This window comes from Lonchura striata, chromosome 4, assembly GCF_050655825.1.
Source record: "Lonchura striata isolate lonStrDom1 chromosome 4, ASM5065582v1, whole genome shotgun sequence".
Taxonomy (NCBI): Eukaryota; Metazoa; Chordata; class Aves; order Passeriformes; family Estrildidae; genus Lonchura; species Lonchura striata.
In genome coordinates, this window is record NC_140706.1 from 68,508,025 (window position 1) to 68,535,511 (window position 27,487).

At 40.1% G+C, this 27,487-nt stretch overlaps 1 protein-coding gene across 1 annotated transcript in view; it reads left to right on the forward strand.

The window, feature by feature from the left end:
- Positions 1-12,435: 12,435 nt before the first annotated feature.
- PRSS12 (serine protease 12) overlaps positions 12,436-27,487 on the forward strand; it is a 33,107-nt gene continuing 18,055 nt past the window's right edge. Inside the window, exons 1-6 of the mRNA XM_031504675.3 lie at positions 12,436-12,830; positions 20,475-20,613; positions 22,524-22,702; positions 24,003-24,153; positions 26,787-26,965; positions 27,164-27,305. Coding sequence (XP_031360535.2) covers positions 12,512-12,830; positions 20,475-20,613; positions 22,524-22,702; positions 24,003-24,153; positions 26,787-26,965; positions 27,164-27,305 — 1,109 coding nt within the window. The 5' untranslated portion in view covers positions 12,436-12,511. The remainder of the gene's footprint in view (positions 12,831-20,474; positions 20,614-22,523; positions 22,703-24,002; positions 24,154-26,786; positions 26,966-27,163; positions 27,306-27,487) is intronic.

The following is a 27,487-nucleotide window of genomic DNA, read 5'->3' on the forward strand; positions in this document are numbered from 1 at the left end:
GTTCCGCTGGGGATGTCCAGTGCACGTTCGCTCGGCCGCTGCAGTGCCCGGACCGCGCCTGAGGCGACACCCGGCTCAGGCCGCGCCACAGCTATGACCACTTAACACCTGGTCGGTTTTTCTAAAGTCCATCCTTGATATCCAATTCCAGTATCCAGCGTGGTTATTCGTAGGATGACCTTAATATTTTGCTTCATCTTCTGATCCTTTAGAAACTTTAGCTGTGAGGGAAGAGAATCTTTGAAGCTCTTTTCATCTGATTTTTGGTATCTTTCCCACCTCCTCCTATTTCCCCCTCTGCTTTGTACTGTCTGGGAATGTATCCATATTTCATGCTGACTTTCTGAGAACTATTCAGAATGCAGTGGAGAATAAAGATGGAAATAAAGGCCTGCAATAAACGTCAGTCCCTACTGTCACACAAAAGGAAACTTAACAAAAGCATAAAGAAACATTACAAATTATCTCACAGTTGTAATTAATGCTGATGTTTGCTCGCCTGACAGGGACCAATTCTTCCCGTAGTTGCCAGACCCAGCGACGTGGGCAGCAAGAGCTGAGAAGTGACACTCATGTCCCTGCTACACACGGCATGCTGTTCCTCTGCTGGTTTCTGAGTGCCAGATAATGACACACTTTAGTGATACGAGATGTTATTCTCCTTTTTTTGAATGTGGTATATATTGTGTACATGACAATAACATTATGCAGGTCACATGGTCACACTGAAAACTGAGAAAGATGCATGAAGAGAAGGAAATTAAAGAATTCCAGACTAAGACAAAAAACCATTTGCAGCTACTCACATTTCACAGTGATACAATATCCTAGAAATATGAGGGAGCTTTTGAAATGTTAAAACCCTACAGTAGCAAAAGTTGTTTTTTAAATTTCCTTAGGGAATACATTACTAGTTATACTGTCTTATCCATGGAAATATTATGGGGAAAGAAATGCTCAGTAGCTGTCTCATGCTACTGTACACTCCTTTGATATTGTTGGCTGTAATGAATACAGTAGAAGTCTCTGTGCAGTAACAAAATCACTTCCTCCTGGATGTGATCTGATGAGGTTTGTGGGAGCCTGCACTCCATTTTTGGAACTCGCTGCTAGATGAGCTGATCTTTACAAACATTAAGGGCTATGAAGATGTTCTACTGTATATATGCACTCTTTCAAAACAAAAAAGTTTTATTTTTGCAGAATGCTCCATGCTTTTCTTCTTCTCTGTGCATGCTGTGGTTTCAGCTCTCTGAGCCTTATATCCAGCCTGTGTTTCAGTTAAGGTAATGATCAGACAGAATTCTCACTGGTTTAATGGTGACTAAGGAGTTTATGGAACTGCCATCAACTCTGATCCATTATCCAGACCTTTTCCTTCGTATTTATGAAGCCAATTGTTTCGACATCCTGTTTTTATTTAGCTGATTATCCCTGAGTTCATTATCTTTCACTTCTCTTTTCTGACACACATTCAATCTTTTTAGGCATTACTATCGTTGTGATAATTTTGAATTCAAATACTGTCCTCCACCCTATTTGTATCTACTTTCAACGTCAGGTGGTTGTGCAATAAGCAGATATTCTCTGCCACTTTGTTTAACCATTTACAGCATTACAAAAGACTATTAACACATTTATGGCATTATAACCAATTATGGCATTTATAAAACACTAACAAATAATGACACAATTTCACACCCATTTGGGAATTCAGTTACACTGACATATTCAAGTCTAGACTACTCCATTTAACAAAAAAACCTGCTACTTATTTTATATCAGTAGAAACTATTGTAGAAGTTACACAGAATTGGAGCCAAAATGCTTAATTTAGCACTGTTCTCTCATTTTAATTGTTCTTCATATCACAAAACTCAAACTACATTGTGTCCAGTTAGATGCCAAATAAATTAATAAACTAAAAGGACCAAATGGATCAAATAGATGAAATGAGAAACTTTGTCTCTGAACTCAAAATGGATGATTAGGAAAACATAAAATGTAAGAACCTTTCATAAGAGAAAAACAGATGTTAACAGGGACTAACATTACATTCTTCTTAATGTCCCTTTTCCCCATGCTTTCAGTGAAGTACCTAGACCTACCTCTTTAGCAATGTCTTTATAAATTGTTACCTCAATATCGGCGCCTATTTGGAACAAGTGGCAGTATCCCAACGCCCAGTGACCGTGGCTGTGCTTGCTTTTGTACCCCAGCCTTACGCTGTGTCCCCACCAGAAGGCAAATCTGACTTAATGAGCCTACTGCAAAAACACCACACCCATGAATCTGTACAAGCTCACTGTAGCAGCTCCCATTTCGTTTAAAAATCTATTGGAAGGAACTAAGTAGCAGCAGAGTGTCTATCAGGCGAGTATTGCATGTCCTTAGTAAGCCCACAAGCATCCAGCCCAAAGAGAGCCTTCAGAAACACCCTGCCACTGGCTAACACACTGCCACTGGATAATTTGCCAGGCATGTGCTGCGATTTCACACTTCATCTAGATCAAGTTGCACTGCCACTTGATCCAACCTCAGACATGTCCTTTGTGGTGGACACAGAGCCTTGATGTTGGAGTTGTTGCCCCTGCACCGATCATACCTGGATGTGACCATTGACAGGAATTTTCAAAGAGATTCGGTAACTCCTTGCCTTTTGAATGGCATTTTATTTCATTCTACTTTGTCAGCAAGAATAAGTGACTTGCACACAAAAGTTTAAAAAATTGTAAAATATTTCTAATTCCCCTACATGGAAGAAACTTATTTAATGACCTGAACTAAACATTTTTCTGGCTTCCTCACAAGCAGTATCCAACATTGCTGAAGAAAACCAGCAGGACTGGAGCAGAATTAGAGAAGCTTTTTGGACAGAACTTTGTTTTGCTGAAAAATGTGGATGGGTCCAGAGAGGGTTTTAAGACCTTGCACTGGATTTGTTTAACTGCTGTGAATAAAAATAATTTCTGCTTTTAAAAATTCCTCTGATCACTATATTTTGTTCTAGAAATATCACAAATGACCAAAATTATAGTCTATATTCTTAATTCAAGATATCCTGTTTACAGCTATTCAGACTTGACATTAGGAAGCATTTCTTTAGGAGAGGGTTGTCAAACACTGAGCAGCTCCCTGGAGAGGGGATCAATGTCCCAGGCAACCTTTCAATGTTTTAGAGGTGTTTGGACAATGCCCTTAACAACTTTTGGTCAGCCCTGAAGTACTCAGGCAGTTGGACCACATAACAGTCTGGTCTAGTTTATTCTACTCTACAAATTCAGTGTGTTAATTTGCATTGCAAAGGATAAGACTTGGCCTTTTTACATTACTTCCCTCAAATCCCACTTCATTTGGAGACCACAGGCTTCTCACCATATTCAGAGAATGCTTTACAAAACAGAAATGTCTGTGTATATGCCTGAAAATGCAGCATGTGAAGAGAGGGTGGAGTGCAGCTTTATGTTGCATTGCATCTAACCTTGTATTGACTCCTTTTCACTTAGACACTGCCCCCTTAGTGAGGCAGGAGTAAATCTCTAGTAATTATACAATTCCATGATATTATTTGTTCTACTACTGAGCTTAATTTGATCCACTCAAGGGCAGTAAGATCTAATGACATGACATCTCCTGGCTTTACTGTTACAAACCAAAGCATCAAAGTGTGAATTGGTAATGCATTGAATAACAGAGAGCCATATTTCTATACATCTCAGTGTTCACCGACTCACAGACTTAACTCTACAAGCACCAAAATCAGAAAATATTATGTATCACTTTCCTGCTTTCCCTATGTTTTTCACAATACATTAAAATTATACTGCCAGTTTTACCTTTCAGCCATATCTGTGTCCCATCATACTTGCAAAACAAGACCATTTTTATGTTTATATGTGGTACAGAAAAATGAATGGACTTACACTTCACAATGCACATAGACTTCACAACAATGAAATGCAGAATTCTGAAACAGGTATTATTAAGAAATGCTTTGAGAAATTTATCTCGGAGCAAAGAGAAGACAAATGCTACCATTCCAGACATAAATAATTGGAGGGAACTACCTGGATTGTTTGTGAGAGAAGAACACTCTGGCTCAGAGCTGTTTTGTTTGTGCTGACTGGTAAAGAAGTAAAGACTGAATGATACTGTACAGAATGTGACAGGATATGGCAGCTTTGTACACTGAAAACCTCCTGTGTCTGATGTCTCTGTATTCCAGAAAACTCGTTCTTATTTATTACCTGACATACTCAGTACTTTAGTTTTCAATATTATTTAGTGTCTCCTGACTACCTCCCCAGCTAACTAAATGGGGTATTTTCCATCAGCATGTTATTTGTACAAAGTATTTTAAAATATAGCTCTGAATTTATTGTTTATCTTCTTGTTACTCCAGAATATAGCTTGTAGTTAAATCTTAGAGAAAGGATTTTTTTACTTTTCCTGGATCCTAAGAAATTCAGAGAGAAATTCAGGAAGAAAAACCCACACATACAGGAAAAAAAAAAAGTGGACACATGGACTACACATCATTGAAATAATTTCCCCTGGGAAGTGGTGGGTTTCCCAACACTGGACACTTTTAAAAGTGCTGAACCATCTGTCTAGGTTGTGATTTTGCCAAGAAAGTTTGGATCAGATGGTATTTGAGGTCCTTTACAACATGGTTTTCTACGATCCTATGATTCAAAATGCAAGTCCACCCTCTACAGCTCCCAGCACATGTTAACTTACTTGATTTCTAAGGGCCAAATGAAGGCTCTGCTGAAACTAATAGCAACCCAGTTCCAAAATAGAGTAATAATCATAATAAAGCAAGGAGATGTTTGAAAGTTTACAATTGATAAAGTTAGCAGTACTTCTACTTCACACAACTGGACATTTGGTCTGGTAGGATTGAATGACATAACATTAGGAGGTATTCTGTAAAATAACAATGTTTAAAAGTCTAAAGTAAAAAAAAGTAGAGCATAGTGTAATACAGTGCTCATTCAAAAAATAAATGGAGTGCTAAGCAGATCAATATGAAAACAGAAGTTTTGTATAGCTGTACCTATAGAAAAAATAGTGCTTTTCATAATCCAATGAGTTTAATTTTAATTTTACCTTTTACTTGCTATATCATTATGTCAGCCAAGATGGCTAAGTATGAAAACAGTAAGTTGGAACATGTTATTCCACAGAGCCGTTAGATTATCAAGGAAATAGCAATGGGGAAATCACAATAATAGGACAAGAGGGATCTGAGGAGATAAGAAAGTCAGAAGTGAAGATGAACAAGGGAGGATTTAGACAACAATGATGATTATATGAAAGCTCTTTGTTTTGCCAGTAGTTCCAGCAGTGGAACTTTCCTGCTTTGCACCCTTGTTATCTGTGACCCTTCCTACCTATATTCTGTGGGAATGAAGGCAATCTAAGTGCCAATGTCTGTCACAGGTCTGCACAACTCCAGTGCTGTTCTAACTACAGGATACATAATTCAATAATTCAATAGTGCAAAGGTAACTCTGGTCCCATCTGGTACAGAAACTCCTCAAAACTGTACACAGGATACCCACCATATTTATTTTAAAGCATTGTAAAATTTCAACTACATTGTTGAAAGGAGGCACAAATACCAAGTATATCTCTGTGTATCACTTTATAGCAATCAATATGAAATGGGTGCTGCAGCTCTGCATGTATTTGTGAAAAGAAGCTAGGAGCTACTGAGATCTGTATTTTTTTAAATGTACCAATATGGGCAAACTAAGGCATGTATTCATAATGCACAATATCTTCTCACTAACACGAGAAGATTGGTTTCAAGGAAATTACTAACCTAAGACATCCAAGAGACCATGGATTATAAACACTCATCAGTATTTTCCCCTCCTTAATAGTTCCCAACTAATTCAATAAAACAAAAGGTAATTTGAAATTTGTCCTCATACTTTCAATACAAGCTAATAAATCCCAGTCTCTCTGAGTCAAGTAAGTATAAACTGTTTTTTTACCTTTCCCTTCAGTAAGTATGAGAATATGTGTTCCTTTAAAAAAATAATAATATTCTTATCCAAAACTATTACTAATGATAAGAGAATGAAGCTTCTGTCTTTCTCAGAAAACAAATATATATAAAATAGGTAGGATTAAATTTGGGTAATGCTGACCAAGAATCATTGCATATATGTAGCTCAGCACTAAATTAATTCCTGCATCCTTTGAAACTGCAGGAAAAAAAAAGTCTTTACAGACTGTGTGTGTGTAGCTGTTGAAGATAGTGTAGCAAATAGCAGAAATGCCTCATTCCACTGCTGCTAATGGGAAGGTGGGACTTGAGCTAGGTGGAAAACAAAAACACAAACCAACCCTGCCTGTGCCTCACTTTCTGTGGTTTGGAATTTTCACTGCACTTACACGTCACAACAATGAAATGCAGAATTCTGAAACAGGTATTATTAAGAAATGTTTTGAGAAATTTATCTCTGAGCAAAGAGAAGACAAATGCTACCGTTCCAGACATAAATAATTGGAGGGAACTACCTGGATTGTTTGTGAGGAAAAAACTTACTTAAACAAGTACATTTTTAAAGCATGTTAACCTCAGGGAACCTTCTACACATGAATGTCAGAGGAAATTGTAGAAGGTCATATATCTCAGCTCTGTGAACCAGTTGTCCTCAGTGACAGGGGATGTTTTGCATAAATAGGCTTAATCCTTCTCGGTGGCAGGCTTACCTAATGTTGATGCTTTTGCAAGGGCCATCTTCTATATGAAAAAGAGTCCAAAATGTATGTTTTATGACGAAGAAAACATCGCTTTTTTTTTTTTTTTTTCCACATTTTGTGTCCCTTAAAGGACTGACTCACTTATCAAATCCTACATAGACTCAGGGTAGTCAGGTTTGGAACTGAAGTTCCATTTCTCAGCAAAACTCCACTAAGCTTATTTGTTAACAAATGTGATTTTCTATACCATTTCTTCAAAATATCCTCCTTGGCATATTCTTGCCTCTTTAAATATACTTATCTATAGGCTGGCTACACAGCCTCCCCTTTCACCCAGTTAACAGACTGCAACATATGGGATGCTGCCTTTACTTCCCACTGTGAGCATCAGGAGATAAAGCAGCACCTCTCTTGTATTTCCACAGGCAGGCTGGGGCTCTCCTGCTCACACATTCCAGTCTCACTACCCGTTCTGCCACATGGCACCGCACACTTGGGATCTGCTTCTGTGAGAGAAGCATAAGGAGTGCTTGGAGGTTACTCAGGGAAGCAATATCAAACCAGGCTCAAACCTCACAGCACTGAGAGTTCATGAACAGGCCTGTATGCTGTGCCAGTTGCATGTTCCTGGGTGTTGCTGAAATAGTAGCAACACCATGGACATATCCTGTCTCCAGTGCTCCTGTAACCTGCTTTACACATGCAACAGAGAGTTGGTCCCCAGTTTTAAACCTTCAGTTTTAACTGCAGTTACTTCATCATGTCTGTGGAACCCAGTGTTGAGCACATATACACCCATGTACTGAACTCCTTCAGGAAATCAAGTTTCTTATTGCCTTGCTCCAGGAAAACAGTTTCTGTATTCCCTTATAATATGAACTCGGCTCCTTGTACAAGAAAGTATTTAACACTTTAAAAAAGCTTTTCCTGTGATCTCATTACTGTGCACACTGTGTTATGTGTTAATGGAAACCTCATCAATTAATGGCTGTTCAGTGACATCCTGTGCAATGCAGGGTCACCCTATGGAGCTTATATGGAATTAGAGACAAAAGGCCTATTGTCTTCCACATAAGCACAAACCCAAATTAATTTTGAGTCAGACTTGGCAGCATTTCAAATTTCTGCTGCCCATGTAGTTAAAAAGAATGACACTAATGAATAAAATTATTTTATAAGAGCGCTGACTTACATCCTAAAAATGTTGACTCATTTCAGCACATTTTGCACATGGAAGTCTCCTTTGTGTGAAGCCTTGCTTCCTCTCCTAATCCTGACTTCAGCCTGGTGTTTGATCTCACCCAGTGCCCACTAGGTCACGTGTACAAGTTTTTCCATTTATTCCAGCACTTGATCTATTTGCCCCAGCCTAGCTAATTATATGGAAAAAAAGTCCAAAATTATTAGCTAGACAGTAAGGAAATAATTTCATTTGGTGCCTGGCAATTTGATTACATTTTCTCTGCTTTGTACTTCTTTCCTGGGGGAACTTTTCACATAGCTCGTTGCCTGAAGTCAGCTCTTGGTCTGAGCTGTCCCATCTGTGCTGCTGCTTGATGCTAATGTGGGCAGGAGGGAATGCAGGAGACAATACCTTGGATAGGGCTATCAGTGGCAGTGAGACAGGACTGAGTCAGGCCTTTACTTGTCACCAGTATTTAACTGAATTCCATCAACAGCTGGAAGTGCTCAGCTTTTCTAAAATCTCTGCTGACAGCACACTGTATGAGTGACTCAAAAATAAAGGTAAGCAGCTTTACTGAACACAGGAAGAGGCTAATCAGTGAATTTTCCTATTGATTCAAATGGCAGCAGAATTACACTGATTCTCCAGCGGAATTTTAAATGCCGGGTATTAAATGTTTTGAAATTCAAGATTACTATTTTTGCACTGTTAACCCACACACATCAGATATTTTCACCTATTCACATGAACCACTCATTGAAAATTAGTCCTCTAATAACCTGGATCCTCACATGATGCAAAATCAGAGCCAGCCACAGGGAAGAACTATCAAGTGCTTTTAGAAAGCTATTAGGATGAAGGAAGCTCTTGACTAAGTTTCCTTTAAAGCCTTGCATATTATGAAGAACCCACACTGCTCTGTATAATGTGAATATTTCCATTATTTCCATTTCTTGGGTAACCTAAGGAATCTATGCACGGAAATATGAGGGGAGCAGGGGGTGTTGAAGTGGTCAGATCCATTCATAACTATGAATTATTTATTATTCTTTATCAACAATTTAATGTTGGGACTATCAAAAATCAGTAGAGAAAAAAGCAGCCAATCCTGTGGAATTGTACAGAAACTAAAACCTATTGTGGCAGATGGTTTCCAACTGCTGTCACAGAAGTTGCTAGTGCACAGCACAGACTCCCCAGCTTTGGTCATGAGTGGTGGTCTATGGGACTGCTGTCAACACAAGCTAAATACTGAGACTAAGTATTGGAACCATTTTGCAAAATGGGGAATGGGTCTCACCTGGAGCCAGTTCACTCACTGTAATGTCGTCTTAATGGATTATGTTCCCTACCAATCCCAAAAGGCCATAACAAGACTTTGCTTTCCTATAAAAATACAGGTCTTGTTAAACACAGATTACTGACTTAAAATCCCCCAGTGCTGCAGCAGGAGTTTAACTAGCAGTTTCCAAAGATTTATGATTTTTCAGCATTTTTTGCCTTTTTTTCCTGAAAAGCTGGATGCTGCTATTTCAGAATCCAAGTTATATGTAACACACAGATTGATTTTGAGGTGTCCAAAGAACTACTTGCCTATTTTCCTAAGAAAACATTTTTTCTTCCCTTTTAATTTGCAATTCCTTTTTTGTTTGCATTTCCTTTTTCAAAAGCAATTCAATTTGTGCATGAGTTTTCAACAGTTTAGTACAGCAGAGAGAACACTTTTAAAGGTGCTAAATGCACTAAGAGCATTTCATATTTGGCATCTTTCTAGAGCTATAGCAGAGTAATAATCCTCTGTTCCTTGTTCCTAAATATATGAAGGTAAAGTCCACCCTTAAAGCATAGTGCAGTTTTTTACTGTTAAGTGTGAGAGTCCATTTTAAGCCCAAAAGAATCAATGTTCTCAAAACCACAGTCTATAAATGTCACTCTTGCTTTGTCTTTGCTCTTTCCAATAACTTTTGAGTGATTGTGACTACATGTGACAGAGGCAGAAGTCACAGAGATAATGAGCTTCCTACAAGTGTGATAAAAGCAGTCAAGCAGATCAGAGTGATCTCTGCATGGCACCTGTAAGTGCCAGAGCCGCAGGACAAACTGTGCATGTGCTCACACTGTTTAGGCACCAGAGAAACCATCTGGGGGAGACACTCAGAAATGCTCAAGCCAAGACAGAAGCTGCAAGACAAGTGCAAAGCATACAGCCTGCAAAAAATTCCATCAGCTCCAGGATTCTTAGAAGAGTGCCCCTCCTCTTAACAGTGAGTTTACTATCAATGTCTTGAATGGATGCCAAACTGAGTCCCTAATTTGTAAATTGTAACAAAAGCTTTATTTTCTGTAGCATTAACAGACCTCATATCATAGGGAAAGCTCATTTATAGTTTCTAAAACAAATGAAGGCTCCTTCTCCTTATAAGAGCAGATCAAAAAGAACAATCATCATGATAAAAACTGAAATCTTCAAGAGTCAATCTGTACATGTGGATCCTTCAATTAAATTGGAACCGTGCCTTGGGAGTGAATCATTATGACGCTGCTTCTTTTTGTTCTTGATGCTTTTTTGGAATTGTACTTACTTCCAAACCTTTTTCCTCTAATAGCCTGCCCTCTTTTCCCCTACCTCCTGCTGAGTACCATTTTGCAAGCTCAAGCACAAATACCTCTACCCAAATAGGTAAAGAAGGTTCACTGCACAGCCCACACACCTTGGAGAGGCCAATGCAATCAGAATACATAAATAAGTGCCAGGCTCAGAGCTTTGCCTGAAGCACTTTGCAAGACTCATCACACTCATTTGTTCTCTTCCCCCTGTGCTGATCAAGAGAACCCTTTTTCTTCCAGGCTACAGAAGGCTGGAAAAAGAGCTTAGGTCAGGGAAAATGAAATATTGCTATTACTTGATGCCAAAAGGTGTTTACTAGGCAATGAAGGAAACCTTAACCAGCTAGGCTGAGCATGATTTTAACTGGTCCTTCCCATAGGATAAAAGCAAGCAACTTGTCACAACAGAAACAGAATTTCAGACAATTTAAAAATGGCCATAATGAGTTGTTTTCAGGCTAATGTCTTGTATATAGTCATATACTTTGAAAACAAATTAAATTCTTTCCAGTCTTGATATTTTTTAAAATAACACATATCCATATCCCCAGAAGAAATCTCAGCAAGAAAGAACAATCTGTGAGCTTTTGTCCACAAAGAAATGCAACAGACACTGTGATAGCATAGTTTTCATGTTGCTGTAGAAACCCCAGCAGAGTATGCTTTAACTTTGTGAGTGATTAAAATACAAACTGTAATGCTGCAATAAAGAATTAACCACAGATGAGCAGAAATAAGATGAACACAAGCAACCCAAACACTACCTTACCTGCTTTCCTTAGCATTGGAGCTCTTTTGTTCTTATAAACAAAAGTTTAAACTGATAAAGTTGCATTTTGCACCTTTTGAACAGTTTGGATGTCACTAAAGGAAGAGCACAGTTCAGTGATTGTATGTGGCATTCTGCATGGAAAGCAGAAATCACCCTCTTTCTTTTAGACTTTTGTCTCAACAAAAGATAGTGTAAATACGTGTGTGCTCACTCAAGAACCAGATTAACATTTTCCAGACAAAAAAATTAGAGAGGAAAAAGGATCTTATGGAGAGGTGAATCAACAGACTCACAGACCAATTGCCAAATAAAGCGTACGTGCTCCATGAGGCAGAACTGGACCTCAAGAATGAACGACATAGATTAAAACCAGCAGTAAAGTAAAACATAGTATAGCTGACCTGAACTAACAACCAAAGAATATGAGACAAAGAAGCCATCTGACTGACAGCCATCCCGTTGGGACAAGGAAATCAGAGATGATCAGGTTATGCAGATCTCTGCTGCGCTCAGAAATAAGCAGATTACTATTCAGAGCACATGGGACTGGGATAATGCTAAACCCTCGAAGATATGTTACGGCATTTGTTTCCAGCCCCTTTGTTCCCCGCTAACACGATGGATGTCTCCATCCCCTGTGCCGCCCCGGACGGCCCTGAGGGCCTCTCTCCCCGAAGCTGCGCGCCCCAGGCCAGGCTCTGTCCCGGCTCCTTCTGCTCTTTGTGAGGCTATCGGAGGTCCGGGGGCATGGGACGAGGGCAGAGAAAGTGGCTGCTAGGGGAGCCCCAGTGCCAGGGGTGAGGTAAGCCTGCGGAGCTGCGGTGGGACCGGGGGCAGAGCAGAACCCGGAGGGATGCCGGCGAGGCTGAGGGATGGTACAGAGGTCGTGGCCCCGAGGCTGGCGGGGGAACGGGAGGAAACCCCGCGGGCTGGCTCGGGGGACGCGCCTCCTCTGTAAACCCCGCCGGGGCTGCCCGAGGGGCCGTGCCCGTGGCCAGGCGGCCGCTCCGCTCCGCTCCCCGCCGCGCTGGGCAGGCTGCGGCAGGTAGGAGCCGGCAGCGCCGGGGCTGCGCCTCTCCGCGCCCCGCTCGCCCTGCCCCCGCGGGCCGGGCAGCCGGGGGCGGGCGGCGAGGGGGATTAGCGGGACGCCGCGGCCCCGCCTTCCCTCCTCGCATCCCGGGCGCGATGAGAGGGGGAGATGGACCCAAGCCGGCGGGACTGGCACCATGACATTGGCCGGCTTCGTGGTGGCGCTGGTGATAGGGGCGATCCCCGGAGCCCGCGGGCCGGGGCAGGTCTCCGCCAGCCTCCCGGCAGCCCGCGCCCCACAGCCCCCCGCCGGCTGCCCCGCCGGGGGCTTCCCCGCGGCGCAGCGCCCCTGGGCACCGGCGGCGCCTCCTCTGCCGCGGCGGGGGGCGGCGGGCCGGGCGCCGCGGGGCCGCCGCGGCTCCTGCGCCCTGCCCGGCGGCGCCGCGGGGCGACCCGGCTGCGCCCCCGGAGCCGGCCGGGGCGCGGCGGAGCGCGGCCGCGCTGACTGCGAGCGAGGTAAGCGGGGAGGGGGCAAGCCCGAGGCACGGGGTGGGGGCGGCCGAGCGGAGCGGGAGAGTGCGGGGCTGCAGGACGCGGGGGGGAAACAGACGCTGAGAGAGCCTTGGCGGGGCGGCGGCGTTCTCCCATCCCGCAGCCGCTTCCCTGCCGCTGGAGGGAACGGGCAACGAGCGGACGGACACCGTCTGCCGAAGTGACAGCCAAAGCCGCTCGCAGAGGAGAGTTCAACTCGTGCATCAGAGGATGCAGGGGGAAAGACGAACGTCCCGACCGGGTTTATTCCGCCGCTATTCTAATACTGGCTAGGTGAATAGCGTTTCAAAGCTGTGCCATAAGCGTTCAGTAAGCTCAGTTTGTCAAGGCTGGCTGGCATTCCTTTTTTGTAACCGGGTTCGCTTACCGGCAAAGAATTTGATCTACTGAAGTGGCAGAAAGAGAAATAGAAGGATGCCTGGCTCCAAAGATGAACTGTTTACACAGTATGACTTTCTTTCCACCCCTGCCCCCCCCATCTTAGGATAATGGGGTTCACAAGTTAGTGCTGGTGCTCAACAACATCCGTGAGCTGAGCAAAGAGATTTGCACTTCCCTCACACACTCCCAGCTAAACTCCCACTGACTTCAGTGGAAGTCTTCAGTGTGTAAGGACTGAACAGCAATTTCAGCATCCTGCTCTTGATCAGCTTTACATTTCATCAATGCTGGCATTAAATAAATGGATGTACAGTCTGGTTTGAATGACTTCACATTTTCTCCTGCATTGTGTTGGTATTATCTTCTACCTAATAAGAATCGTGTCCTATATATAGCTATACTAAACATGACCAAGCGTAATTGTTGAAATGAAAATAAAATTACCTGCTTAATTGTCCTTCTTTTTACATCTTTTGTAATGGCACAAAATCAGCAAGGAGGTTGACCATTAATATTATTGTTTGTTGTGAAAGCTGACTTTGGGTTGTGAGGGTTTTTTAAAATTAATTTACTTTCAGATGACTGAAAAGGATTCGTATCCTTCTCTTCCAACAGTACCTATAGAACATGTGTGAAAAAAAAAAAGCTAGTTTGAACAACATGATAATTATACGTATAATTATATAGGTACAAAATACCCCATGAAGAGGATATGAAGGCACCAAGGTCCCTATTGATCAATTACACATTAAAAAAATGAAGCTTCCAAAGCTATGCTCCAAATCAAATGTAATCCTTCAAGAAGACAGAATGATGTTATGCAGTACAGATGTTTCCCTGGGAAGAATACCAGGCAGCTGTTGGCATGGAGGAGAAAACAGATACCTAGACACAGATGAAAAAAACCCCAGAAGCCTTAATGCCCTTTAACTGATCTCACTTTCAGAGAGGGTACCACAGTTGCTTCTCTAATTTAGCCCAGCATATTAATAGTTTTTTTTAGAATTCTTCAGTCTGGTTCCCAAAATACTTTATGAGGACTTGGTCTAATATAATAGTGAAGAAGACAGCAGTTTATTGCTATGAACCCAATCTTGCACTTAGTAACGTAAGCTTCAGAATCCCCTCCGAGTTCAGTATGAAGGGGATTTAGGCAAAAAACCACCAAAAATATGACATGAATTTGGTTTAGCTGTCTTTTCAGAATGCTGCTTTGTTCCCCCAGAAAAAGGAAATCCAGGTTGGCCCCTGCTAAGAGGGCAGACACAGCTACTGCACAATAGTCAATACTCTGTAATGGACAGATCATCTGTTCCTCTTGGACTCAGTGGTAAATTTCCAGTGGCATCACCAGGCCCAATGTCTGTCCAAATGCCTCCATGGGGGAAGATAAAAGAATTAGAGTTTGTGAGATGGCTAAAGGTGGAACATGGACACAAATCAAGCCATTTGTCCAGAAATAAAAGATTATTGTAACATTCCCTCTGAAGTATGTTCCTTTCTTACAAGAAGCATAAAGAGTGCAGTGAGCCAATGTCATGATGTGGTTATAGCTAGAGAGGGACAGACTGCTCAGAGAGAAACTCACTGCACCTCTTGCTTTGGTACCTGGGCTAAGGAAGCCCATACTCCATGTTCGTCACCTGCTGTAACTAAATTCAATGCCATATTCAGAGGCTTACCTGTAAATCTCTGGGTTTTTCTAGCTTAAATATTATGACTTATCTGCAAAGTTAATTGGCTAAACTTTGTGCCTATGTATATATTAAACTGTTTTATATTTAAACAGTAAGAATGAAAATTTTTTAAAGTGCCTTTGCAATTATATTGTACAGTACTAGACTAAAATCAGTTTTACTGTTTAAAATAATAGGTGTTGGTGTTTCATTTCCTTCCTTCTAAAAATATCTGGGTAATATTACTTATTCATGCCTTGAAATCAAGTAAATGAAACACAAATATATATAAATTATCATGATTAACCAAGGATATCAGAGAGGACAATAAATGAATATGAGCATACTCTCTACACAAAGCCTAAGTCCACCAGAATTTAGTATTTTAGTTGCTGCTAATAACAACTTACCTGTGGTGTAGTCAGGTTCCAAGAATGAGGCTTAGCTCAGTACCTGGGAGCAGCTGCTGCCACACAATGTTTGTGTGGCACATAGTTACAGTTTTGTGCATATGTTGTTCATGCTATGTTACACATCTAATTTAAAGCACTTTGAATCAAGTGGGTTAATTATTTGCTTTTCTATTACGAAGAGGGACCAATACAAAACAGGGTAAGTGCCTTTGGCAGAGGTCAGTGGCAGAACTGGAAATAAAGTACACATCTCCAACTTTTAGAACCTTTCCATTAAAATTGCTTTTATCAAAAGGTGATTCCACTAATGTCAATCAAATAAAGTTTCAGTAAACTTTTGTGAGAGAAGAATCAAGCCTCAGGCTCATAATCTAAAAACTAGATTATTCTCCCTACCTGTTTTACTATAGTACAAGCACTTGATGGAATGACTTTTGGGACTTTGGTTTTTTTTAATAGCTTGTGATTAGAACTGAAACATGAATGTCCATATTTTCCTTCTAAGAAGCAGCTCCTCTGGAACCATTCTTACCAGAGCTGCACAGGGTGAGACCCCTCATCTTCTCCTGCTCTGCTCACATAAGACAACTGCAGTCCTTCAGAGCCTGTTACATTGCTCAGTTTCAGTTTTGTTTGTCAGAGCCTTAAACCATTGATTGCTGACATGATGGATCTCAGCACTGCAGAGGAGCCAACACAGCACATTACACACTCAGTGTATACAATATTTATGAAAATTCTAATGTAAGGATCCTTGAGTATGCAATACTGTTAGTGAACCTCAAGATAGTTCTTAAAAAGTGGTTCTACTGAAGGCACCCTTTTTCAAGGTTAAGATGCCTGGAGAAAATAATTGTAATTTTAGACTAAGAGCAGTGCTCAGGAAAGTGATAGACAACAGTGTTCATTGATCACAGTGAGCACCATGCATAATTTTGCTGAAGTTGACAGGTTTCATTTATTTGATTTTAGTCAGGCCTGATCCTGGAAGTTTCCATTCATTTGAACCAATGTTAAGTTTTACCTGTGCTACATGCAGCTTTTTACAAGTACCTCATACAAATCAGTGAACTAGTTTTATTCTGAAACTGGGATAGACCATTTTATATGTATTATGGATCATCCCCATGTATTCTAAATACTACGAGTAACAGTGTGATCCCATGGGATACAGAGCATGGGAAATCCTCACACTTGATGTCAATTTGGACTGACCTAATTTACTCCAAGACAACAGACATGAATTGTCAGTGCAGGGCCTTTCTGTAGCACTATCCCACATTGTAACACCTTGAACATTAGGGCAGAAATACAAATATTTGTTGTTTTAACATATTTCTGAAATTGAAGTGACTTCTTTTGCTTTGCTTTAAAATTGCCATTTCAGAGCACACTGCACCAGGGTGAAAGGCACAGGCAAACTTTACTTCTGATTTCTACTTTCCCAGCCTACATTTACAGCAAAATTGCAAACTGTTGGACAGGTGCTTACCAAGAAACTGTGGCATGCCTTTATCCAACACCATAAACACTACTGCTGCAGCACTAACATGTACAGCAGAAGTGGAAGTGATTCCCATCCTATCTGCAATTCAGCCACACAGTAATGATGCTCATTCCCAGTGAAATGCAAAAAATTAAAGAGGGTTTGAAGTTACGCAGCAACTCTGTACATGAGAATGCATAGGAAAAGAGGCCAAGCACAACAGTGCAATTCCTTTGAAGCTCTTCTGCTTTTTTGAGTTAATTAAAAGTTGGCTGGGTGGTTTTCCTCCCCCTGTTTTCCTGAGTGTCTCATCTTCAGCCTATATGGCAGGTGTTCTGGAGCAAGTCTCAGCAGCACCCACTGGATACCCTTACTTCCTTGCATTTGCAAGTATAACTTAATCTCCTTTCAACAGTGATAGCAGATAGGAAAGACTGACTTGGGCAGATACCAGGACAACTAAAATTACCAGACATTATGTAAACAACAGGAACTGACCATCAGTAACCTCAGCTAAAACAAAATTACATAAATGTATATATACTTTCTGAGTATTTAGACTAATTTTTACAAGTGAAGGAGTTTCTGTCAAGCCAGCAGATTGTATTTTTTAATAAAGGGCTGAATTAAGCCTGTTCTAAGACCACAGTATGTGTCTAGAGCTGTCTCATAGGCCTGCCCTGTGTCCTGTGCCCTAGTTTCTAACTACTGTGGGGTCACATCACCTCTCCTCATCCTCCCTCTTCCTAACCAGTGCTGAGGAGGGCAGAGCCACGGGCAGGATCCTGGTGCTGCTCTTCCCTTTTGTTGAGGGAGAGTAGGTTTGATAAGCACTTTAAGCAGAGGTCTGAGACCATATTGAACTGGTGGAGAGTAGAAAGAGTAGATACTACTGCATTAGCTCTACTCCCAACAGGTTTAGTTTTCTTCAGCAACTAAAAGTGCTGAAAAATTATAGTTTTAAAATTTGAGATGCTACTGTATCTCTGACTCCAGGAACCTAGAGCCTCCAGTGCATACACTTAAGCTGGACATGTTTGGTAAGAAGGAATGCAGGCCCTCCTCGGCAGAGTTGTTGTGCTCCAGGGGCAGCACAGAGGAAGCCCCTGAGACACGTGTTTGGGTGCTTGAGGCCTTACATTGGAACAGCAGTAGACTTAACCAGTGAAAATAAGAATTAACCTGTATCCTTTCAATCATGTTAAATACTATGTTTCTTGCTTCCTATGAAGTGAAAAAGTGTTTCCTGGTAATTTTACAATGTAAACACTATCTTGCAATTAAAATATTAATATATAAACAGATACTTGGTTATACAGCATAAACACACATGATGGCAGATCCTGCTGTTATCCTGCAATTCCCTAGGATCAATTTACACAGGAAACACAGAGCTGTGTTTCATCATGAAGAAAGAGTTTTTATATACCAGAAAGAAAAACTAAGCCACTGTAATGAAAGTCTTGATGTTGAGGTTGTGTTTTATGAGGTATCACTACTGTAACATGAACTGGTAATATAACTACCAGGTGTCTGAATACCGCAACATTTTGAGTAAACAACAGAGAAATAATTTTCTCATTAGTACCCTTTGATATGTTTGCTATATAACTTAAGTCATATGACAGAGGTTGATACATACTTCAAAGTGCACATACATTATATTTGGTTACCTCCACTAAATGGCAGGCTTGATATTAGCTACATGTAAAAATGGTCTTTCTTTCTATTTCTTTCTAGATTCTTTCTAGATTAACTTAACTAGGTGAAAAATCAAGACTATTTAAAATTGGTTACAAAATTACCTTTAGCAATCCTCTTGTGTGTTTTGCTGTGTGTACACGACTAAGTTCTTCCACCACTGTCATTGGGAAATCTGTAAATACAGAAAGAGGAGTGAGCCATATTATGCCATGGAGACTTTAGAAGAAAAATTGTATTCTTCAAGTACTCCCTTATTCAAATATGTGAATAGAAACATTGTGTAATGTGTACTCAGGAAGCACTGTATTGATTTCAGTAGGTGTCATGCAGCACTGTAAGTAATCATGCACTAAAATAAACTTATTTTTGGAGATGACATCTTCAAACTTGCTTTCTGATATGTCAGGAATCACTTTGCTATGAGTGCAGTTGATGTTTCAAGTGAAAATAATAGTCTATACAAAAGTCTGGTGAAGAACAGAAATAAACAGAATTCCAAACTCTGTCTGTGACCCATACAGAAAAACACAAAGAGAAAAATTTTAAAGACAGACAAATGATGTGCAACATGTCTACACTATAGTTATATTTGACACAGTAATAATCCTCTCTCAGGAATGATAGCTCACTCTGTAACATGAGTCAAATAAATGTTGTTTGTAATTTAGTGCACAGTAAGTTACTGCTGAGAAAGTAAATAGGAGGCAAAAAGGATCATGCCAAGCTAAACATGAGGTTAATTAATTCCTTGAGTTATTTGGCAGTTTCTTGGTTTTGTGGTTTTATAAAATACACTGAACTAAACCCAGGACAGAAGCTGAGAAGAAAAAGTGGATCTACCTATTATTATTATCATTATTATTGTTATTGTTATTATTATTTACACAAAGATGAACACAGACACAATGAAATGTAGGCACAAGCACTGACTATCTTCATCCCATTGCAAAACCCCTGCAAACTGGATGATGGTGTAGCTTCTAAGTAGATCACAGAACAGAGGCAGATGGATTAACTGGGATTTCAGGCAATACGAATTCATACAGCTGGGCTATGTTTGATAATTTAACAGAAATGTTTCTTGTTGAGTTACTGCTCTGTCATGGTTTTTCCTGTTTCTGTGTAGTTATCCCTATGACCAGCTTTTCCCCACCTTTACCAGTGCCACTTCAACAGAAGATGCATCAGACATCTCAAGTAAACTACTGGAATACAAAACTGCAAGATCTGCTAATTTTCTTAGATTTCTGTGCTCTGTAGCTCTTAAGAAACACTTTTTTCTTCCCCACTTATTTTAGACCATTTGTTATGCTTTTGAGCTTGCTTTGTCTGAGAGTTTGGTAAAGACCTCTCATGAATTAATAAAACTACATGCAGTGGTTTTTTGTCTGAGAAAAGTATGAACCAATGCATTCTTTGGCTAAAATAAACTGCTGTCATCTGTGACATGCATAATGTAACATAGGCCAGAGCAAAAGCTATGCAGTTCATGTGGTTATTTTCTGATTCCCTTAAGGTCAATGGAATTCTGTGAAAGATAAAAGTATAGCATATTTTATACAAATATACACATGCATACATATATATATATATACAGACATATATATATTTTGCTCATTTGGGTAGAGGAAATAACATTTCAATAATTATGTGTCTATAAATGCCTTGTAAGATCTTTAAGTTGTAGCATCAGAAGGATCAAAAATATGATGCAGTTGCAGTATGAGGAGAATAATGCTTTCCTCATGTTAAAAAAGGGTTCTCTTAATTTGTGCATCACTGTATGAGAATGTTAGGTGTGCCAGAATGTTTCTTGGGAAAAGCTCAGTATCCATGAAACAAGAACTAAGGGAAAATGAGGTTCAGAGTCTTTTGTGTGGGATGCATGAACTGAGCAATAGAGTATCTTGGAGGTGTAATTGTTTTATTTTTAATTTTTGGTAACTAGGGTCAGTGAGACTCCGGGGAGGCAAGAATGAGTTTGAAGGTACAGTGGAGGTTTATTTGAATGGAATCTGGGGAACAATCTGTGGGAACCATTGGGACAATAATGACGCGACAGTTGTATGTCGACAGCTTGCACTTGGGTAAGTTTCAGTTTGAGTAAAAACCAGTCAAATAATTTTCATGATTTTTCAGTATAAAGGACAATCTACTTTGTAAATCCTGAGAGCTTTTTGTGTTTGATGATTGCTTTTTCTGTTTGATGATTGCTTTTTCTGTTTGAAAGTGTTTGAATGCTGAAGTTGTTCTGCTCAGAATACTTTGCTGGCTTCATCTGCATTACCCTTCAAAGAGGAAACGAGTATTTCCTCAGAAAGCTGAAGATAGGCTCTGGATAGGAGCAGACTATGCAAATGCTTTGTTTTCAAAGTGAAATGTGTGAACAGGGCAGCAAGCTTCGACAAACTCCTCTACTGGACAAATGGAAGATGTCCACATGTACAGAATTACATGGTCCAGTCCTGATCTCACACATCTGAGATTAACCAAGTCAATTAACACCTCCAGTGAGGTTACTGAATCTATAACAATGTAAATGTGGCCAGGATTAGACTCTACATGGGCTCCTAATTCTCAGGGGCAAGGGGTTATCCTAGTAATCACCCATAGTAGTATGCCAAATAACACCTGGAACTCATCCTACGTTTTTGGCATATGACAACACTTTAGAGCTACAGCCATACTGGACAGGTTGAAAATCCCTGTACTGTCCTTGCTGACCACTACTTCCCACTGCTGCCAGAATGGAGTTAATCGACAGCACCCTTTAGCATAATTTGGCTGCCTTTATTGCCTTTCTAATATTTCTTTCACTCACATACCAAAGCATTGGTTTTGCTTGCTACAAGCAGTAAGAGGCTTTTATAGCAGACTTGCACCATGACATTCCTAATGATTAATCCACTTTTTAAGACTGCTAGCCAGAACTAAATCTAAGCTGGTTTATAATGTTCAATACTAATCTGGACGCACCATGCCAACTTATAAAAATATAAGGATTAGATGCAATAAAAGTTCAGCCATCTGGAGGCTGTGATTTTGTTTATGATTTCAGCTGTCTACGTGCAGTAGTTCCTTCTCTGTTTCATGTAAGTCCTATCTGCTTTCCATACCCTGAACATTTCAGCTGAACGAGACCGCTGTTAGCAAATATAGTTCAGCAATACAGGTGAATGGTTTTGTCTTTTCAGTAGAAATAGCTCAAAGCTGAACCCAGGCCAAAAAAATCCCCAAGCAAACAGTGGCTAAAAGTTTGAACTATCTTGAATGTTTTGCAGAAATTTGGATCTCTGTACCACCAGGTGAACTTATGAGGTATTACTAGTGCTTTTCAGGTGCTCCATCTATCTGTTCCTTTGATATCACCCTACTTGGGCTTTGTTTTAACTTCAGTGCTTTGCAAGGAATAGAAGGTGGCTCTATAAGTGTTGCTGTAGATTCAGCATGAGAAGGAAAAGAGAGCTGTTTATAAAATGTTCTGGGTGGATGGGAATGGCTGAATAGAGAAAAATGGATGGGGGCCTGATCTAATGGTGTGTGAGGTGGTTGCACAACCCCATCATCACAGTCACAATACAAGGCATTTATGGGCTGAGCATGCTATGTCTTCATGGAGTAAAGGACAGAATAAGGGAGAAAGATCTGGTGGCATTACCCCTCCTGGAACTGTAACTGCAGTGGGCTGGTACTGTAGATTCACCTATGGACTGTGGACTCTGTGTTGATTTTTGTAGTTAAGAACTGGGAGAGCAGGAATGTAGCTGGCTCTGCAGCAACAGTCATTGTACTAAAATATCCCACAACAAAACAGTGAGAACTGGGTCACATCTGTTAGTTTTCTTTGTGCAGAAGACAATGCTGAACTGTATGAAAATGTGATGAATTTACACCACTGAAGAAAGCCCTTTCTCTCCTCCTCTGAGATTTATATATGAGAAAATGTTTCCACTTCCCTTCCTCCCACTCTGATACCCTACCCTGATTATTTTTACAGGGAAAAAGGTACAGCAAAACACATACCCTTTTCTGCATTAGGCCTTATTCCTGTTTTCTGGAGTGAAGTGCGTTGTCGTGGTGATGAAGAAAATATACTGTTATGTGAAAAAGACACCTGGCAAGATGGGACATGTCCTCAAAAAATGGCAGCTGCTGTCACATGTAGCTCCACCCTGGGTAAAAAAATACATATGTTTTTCTCAAGCCCTTGCTTTATTTAAGTAGAAGTTGTAATAATTACAATAATTAAAATAGAAAAAGTGTTAAGATTTCTTGGAACAGATTATACAGATTGAATAATTGCATCATTAGCTGCTGCCTCGAGGAGGGCTGGGCTGGCAGTGCTGGGAAGATGGCAATGCCAATCTCTTCAGCTGAAACCACAACGTGTAGCTGCAGCCAGTTCTGTGCTGCCTTTCTTATCCTACTTATGGTTTTATCCAAAGAAGGTGGGTGCATTTTTGTCCTATAGCTTTATTAATAATGAGCACTATTTTCATAAATGGCTTTTAAAAGAAAATTTTGGTCTTAGAAAACTACTGAGTAGAGGGAAGGGAGAATCTTTTCAAACTAAGAGACTAATTAAAGAATGAAAACAAAAGAGTTTTGCCAAAAGAAACTGAAAATAATAAATGTTTTTTACATTTTTCAGGTTCTATTGCAACTAGCCTTTTAAAGAATTTACAATCCCCCCTTATTTCATATCAATGACACACTAGTAAGAAATTGGAGAAATGCTTTCAGTATTGCTGTTTTGGGGTTTTTTAATAACCAAGAATTAAATAGTAGCATTAATTGGTTGGAAAGTTATACAAGTATTACTCAAATTTAAATCATTTGGATGTTTAAAACTTTAAAATAACCTTGTTCACATTACAGCAATTATGGGGTTTTATATGGTGTTAAACTGTTTCCATTATTATAGATTTATTTAGTAGTGATGCTTTCAAGACAGTTTCTTGGTACACCAGAAGAGAGCTACTGATTTTAAGACTGGAAGCAAGCAGGGAACAATACTTGCACAATTCAACTGAGACTCCACAGTCAAAGAGATTTCACTGCTCTGACTGAATTTGCTAATGGAATGAGAAAACCCAGGAATTTTTATTTCTGTGTCCTTCACATAATCTTTATCCCTTACTTCAGATTTTATCCAATTTTGCTCTTACTTGTAGAAAAGTAGCTCTACTGACTGATTCAGTATTTGGCCTTACGGCACTAAGTGTCTGTGAATGCTGTGACACTTAGGTAATTCAAGATCAATATGGTTACTTGTATGTGTAAGATTTTTCAGCTAGTGAGAGTGGAACATAAGGGAACTCACTTTACTTTCAGGTTTTCCATCTAAGTGGAAAAAAGAAAATGTGGTTCTTGAGTGATGTCAGAGAAACCATTAAGCCATCTTCCTCCTTCTTTACTACCAGGATGATATTTTAGGACCTGAATGACCTGTTCTATATCCTGTGTTTGCTCCCAGGCCCTGTATTCACTCCGATCCGGCTGGCCGGTGGGAGCAATGCCCACGAAGGAAGAGTGGAAGTCTACCATAGTGGCCAGTGGGGCACAGTGTGTGATGACCAGTGGGATGACGCAGATGCTGAAGTTGTCTGTCGGCAGCTTGGCTTTGGGTTTGTTTTTCTATATGTTTGTTATTCCAGCAGCAAAGCAGGAGAGTTATCAGACCCTCAGCTGAAGCTAGGAGAAGTGTAATTGTCAAAAAAATGCTCCTTTAGAATAATACTGATAGTTTGGAGCAGTAACTAAATTTATTTATAGAAGATTCAGGTACAGTGACATTAATTTCAATTCCCTGGAACCAGTTTTCAGTGTCATATGATAGGGCCTATTTTGTCTGTTTGGCCAGACAGATAAAGAATGTCTCCAAATAAATGTTGACTTTGTATGAAAACTCACTACAATTCCTGTAAAGTTTAAATCCAAACCTGTAGTGAAGAAAATAAATTCTTGATTGTTTAAATCCTTACGATCCATTTTACTGTAGAGTCTGACAGCCTCCTGGCTTTGGCACAAGAACTCTACTTTGTCAGGAAGGATATGTTTTTTGGTATGCTTGTGAGAATGTCTCTACATTTGTTTAAATCATGCATCTCTGAAGATTGTCAGTTTGCATACACTGAGCTAGAGATCTGTTTGAAGTTTTGACAGTTAAGCTTGTCAGTGGTTTTGTCTGAACTAAGCATGGTCCAGAATACAACTACAGCAGCAGAACTGGATTTTCTTGATTCACTTTCTTAACATCCAGGGGGGATTTTGATACCCCACAGAAGATAAGTATTGGTATTTGCAGAAAAATGCTGCAGAGGTGGGAGAATAAGAGGAAAACTGCTGGACCAGAGAGGAAGGAGATGAGGAAAACTGGGATGGAAGAACCAATAGGGTTGAAGAGGGAAAGAACTAGGAGCAAGAAGCAGAGAAGATGCTGGGTTATACCCCATGCAGGTGAAGGGGATTATTTCTGAGACAGACTGGATGAGAACTAAGCAGGTAAATGCAGAGGAGACTAGAACAGAAATTGCCTGCTGGGTCTACAGTGAAGTGAAAGAAGTGGTATTGAAGGTAGAAAGTTCTGTGACATTAATGGGTGATTCCCAGAATGTATTTGTTTAGCCCAGAAAGATGAGAACTGTGAACTAGTTAAAAATATTGTAGATCTCCTGCTGAGCCAATATAGGAACCCATATGCTCCTCTGACATCAGTTTTTTTTTTCCCCAGCTTATTTTATGTTGTCTTTCTATATTGCTGCACATTTTCAATTGGGAATACCTAATGGAAAGTCTATCTTCCTGCAGCCTTTTCTTGCTTTTGGCTTGGGCTGCTATTAATAGGTTTGGGGAGTTATCACGCCCTGCTTTGCATTTCTGTATACTAATGACAAGTGTAATGCTCTTAGCCTGCCTCCTTCTTGATGACACTAAAACTTTTTATTACTTATATTTAATCATCACAAAGTGCAGTGCTGTGATGCTTCTAATTTGATTTGTTTTTCTGAGTAAATCAATTGTATTGAGACAGTGCTAAACCTACTAAGTCTTTTTGAAATATGTCTAGAGAGTTACAGAATTTCTCAAGTAAGCAAGATGTTACAACAAACATGCTAATTAATTTGAAGTGAAATGAACTTACCAACAGTGGCAGTAGACCAGTTCTGAAGAACTAAAAATAATCCAAATTTGCATACTCTTAATCCATCTGGAAACATGCCAGAAACTGTAAAACTAAAGCTTCTCAGTAAGTAGGTTCCCATACCCCTTTAACTTTTCTGTAGCACTCCTGTAATACTCCAGAATATGAATCTACCATGAATAGGTGGAGAATAACGGTATCATCTTTTATTATTTGTTTTCCTAAATAATTTTTGCTTGACACAAATTCCCCTGGTTATAACGTTGGGATGTGTTGTCTCTGCCTAACTCCAGAGACTCTTACTGGAATATGGTATAAAATGTAAAAGCATTCAGAGCAGTCCATCATTATATCTTTGATTTCAGCCAGCTGCTTAATGAATAAAGATTTTTTCCTTAATATTTTTCTATACATTTATCAGACACACTGGAAAAACAATATTGTTCTTTTAGTTAATTTAAACTAATGCTTTAGACAGGTAAATTATTACAATCCAAAATTTAGACATTTCAATCTTGCCATTTCAAACTAGAGCAAATAGAGGAACAGAGAAAACATTGAGTGGAAAGAAACCAAACCATGGCTAACATTTATGTATGAAAGACATGATGTTTTAAATAGAATTGAAAAAATCCTGACAGATGATAAAGGTTTAAACACTGCATAATTTCTTTAATTCTAAACCAATGGAGTGTTTCAAATGAACATAGTATTTTGTGCTCAAAATCCGTTCTGCTGACAAAGAATATACCCCAAACAAGGCTAGTTGTTGATCTGCTTCCTGTTCTTATTTCTATTGCTGATGGGTGATAATGACACTTGTCAAGTCACTTAAGATCTCTTTGATGTGGTTTTCACAGGACTAAATAGGGAACAATCACATTTACCTGGGTATTTGATTAATGTGCTTTGAGGACAACAGGTGAAAGTCACTTTAGAAATATATATTGGATTATTTTTACTACATATAGATATTAAATGAGTATTAAAATTAGAATCCTCATACCCAAGCTGTTCATCTGTAATCTTTCCTAGGAAAGTTAAAAGTCAAAGGCACAGGAAAGGAAAATCTCCAGCATGCTTCCTTCTGACTGGGTGCTCCTTGCATTTCCACAGGGGTGTTGCCAGGGCATGGAGCCAAGCTTACTTTGGAGAAGGCTCTGGCCCCGTGCTGCTGGATGAAGTACAGTGCACGGGAAATGAACTCTCGATAGAACAGTGCCCAAAAAGCTCCTGGCGAGAACACAACTGTGGCCACAAAGAAGATGCTGGTGTTTCCTGCACACCTCTCACAGGTACTCCAGTCATCAATCATCACAGGAAAAAATGGAACAAAGGCAGAGTTCCCAGCTCTGGAAAAAACTTCTAAAGTTTGCAGAGGCACAAACCCAGATGGATGCAGTAAAGGCAATGTTACTGATTTTGCTTTAGAACAACAATGAGACCTAAGAAACACTGATCCTTGTTTTTGTTTTCCCTTGTTCCGGGCACAGAGGGTGCACTGCGGCTCACAGGTGGGAAGGGCAGTCACGAGGGCCGCCTGGAGGTCTATCACGCAGGGCAGTGGGGCACGGTCTGTGATGACGGCTGGACGGAGCTGAACACGCAGGTGGTTTGCTGGCAGCTGGGATTTAAGTAAGATTACTGGATACTGGATATCTGACTCAGTGACTTGAGCATGATGACGAACAGTTACATGAACCCTACATGGACCCTATTTTAAGAATCTGCTTTTTAATATTAGCTGAGTGCTTCAAAGAAACAACCAAGTTAAAATCCATTAAAGCCTGCTTTCCTCAGTTTCACAGAGGTATTTA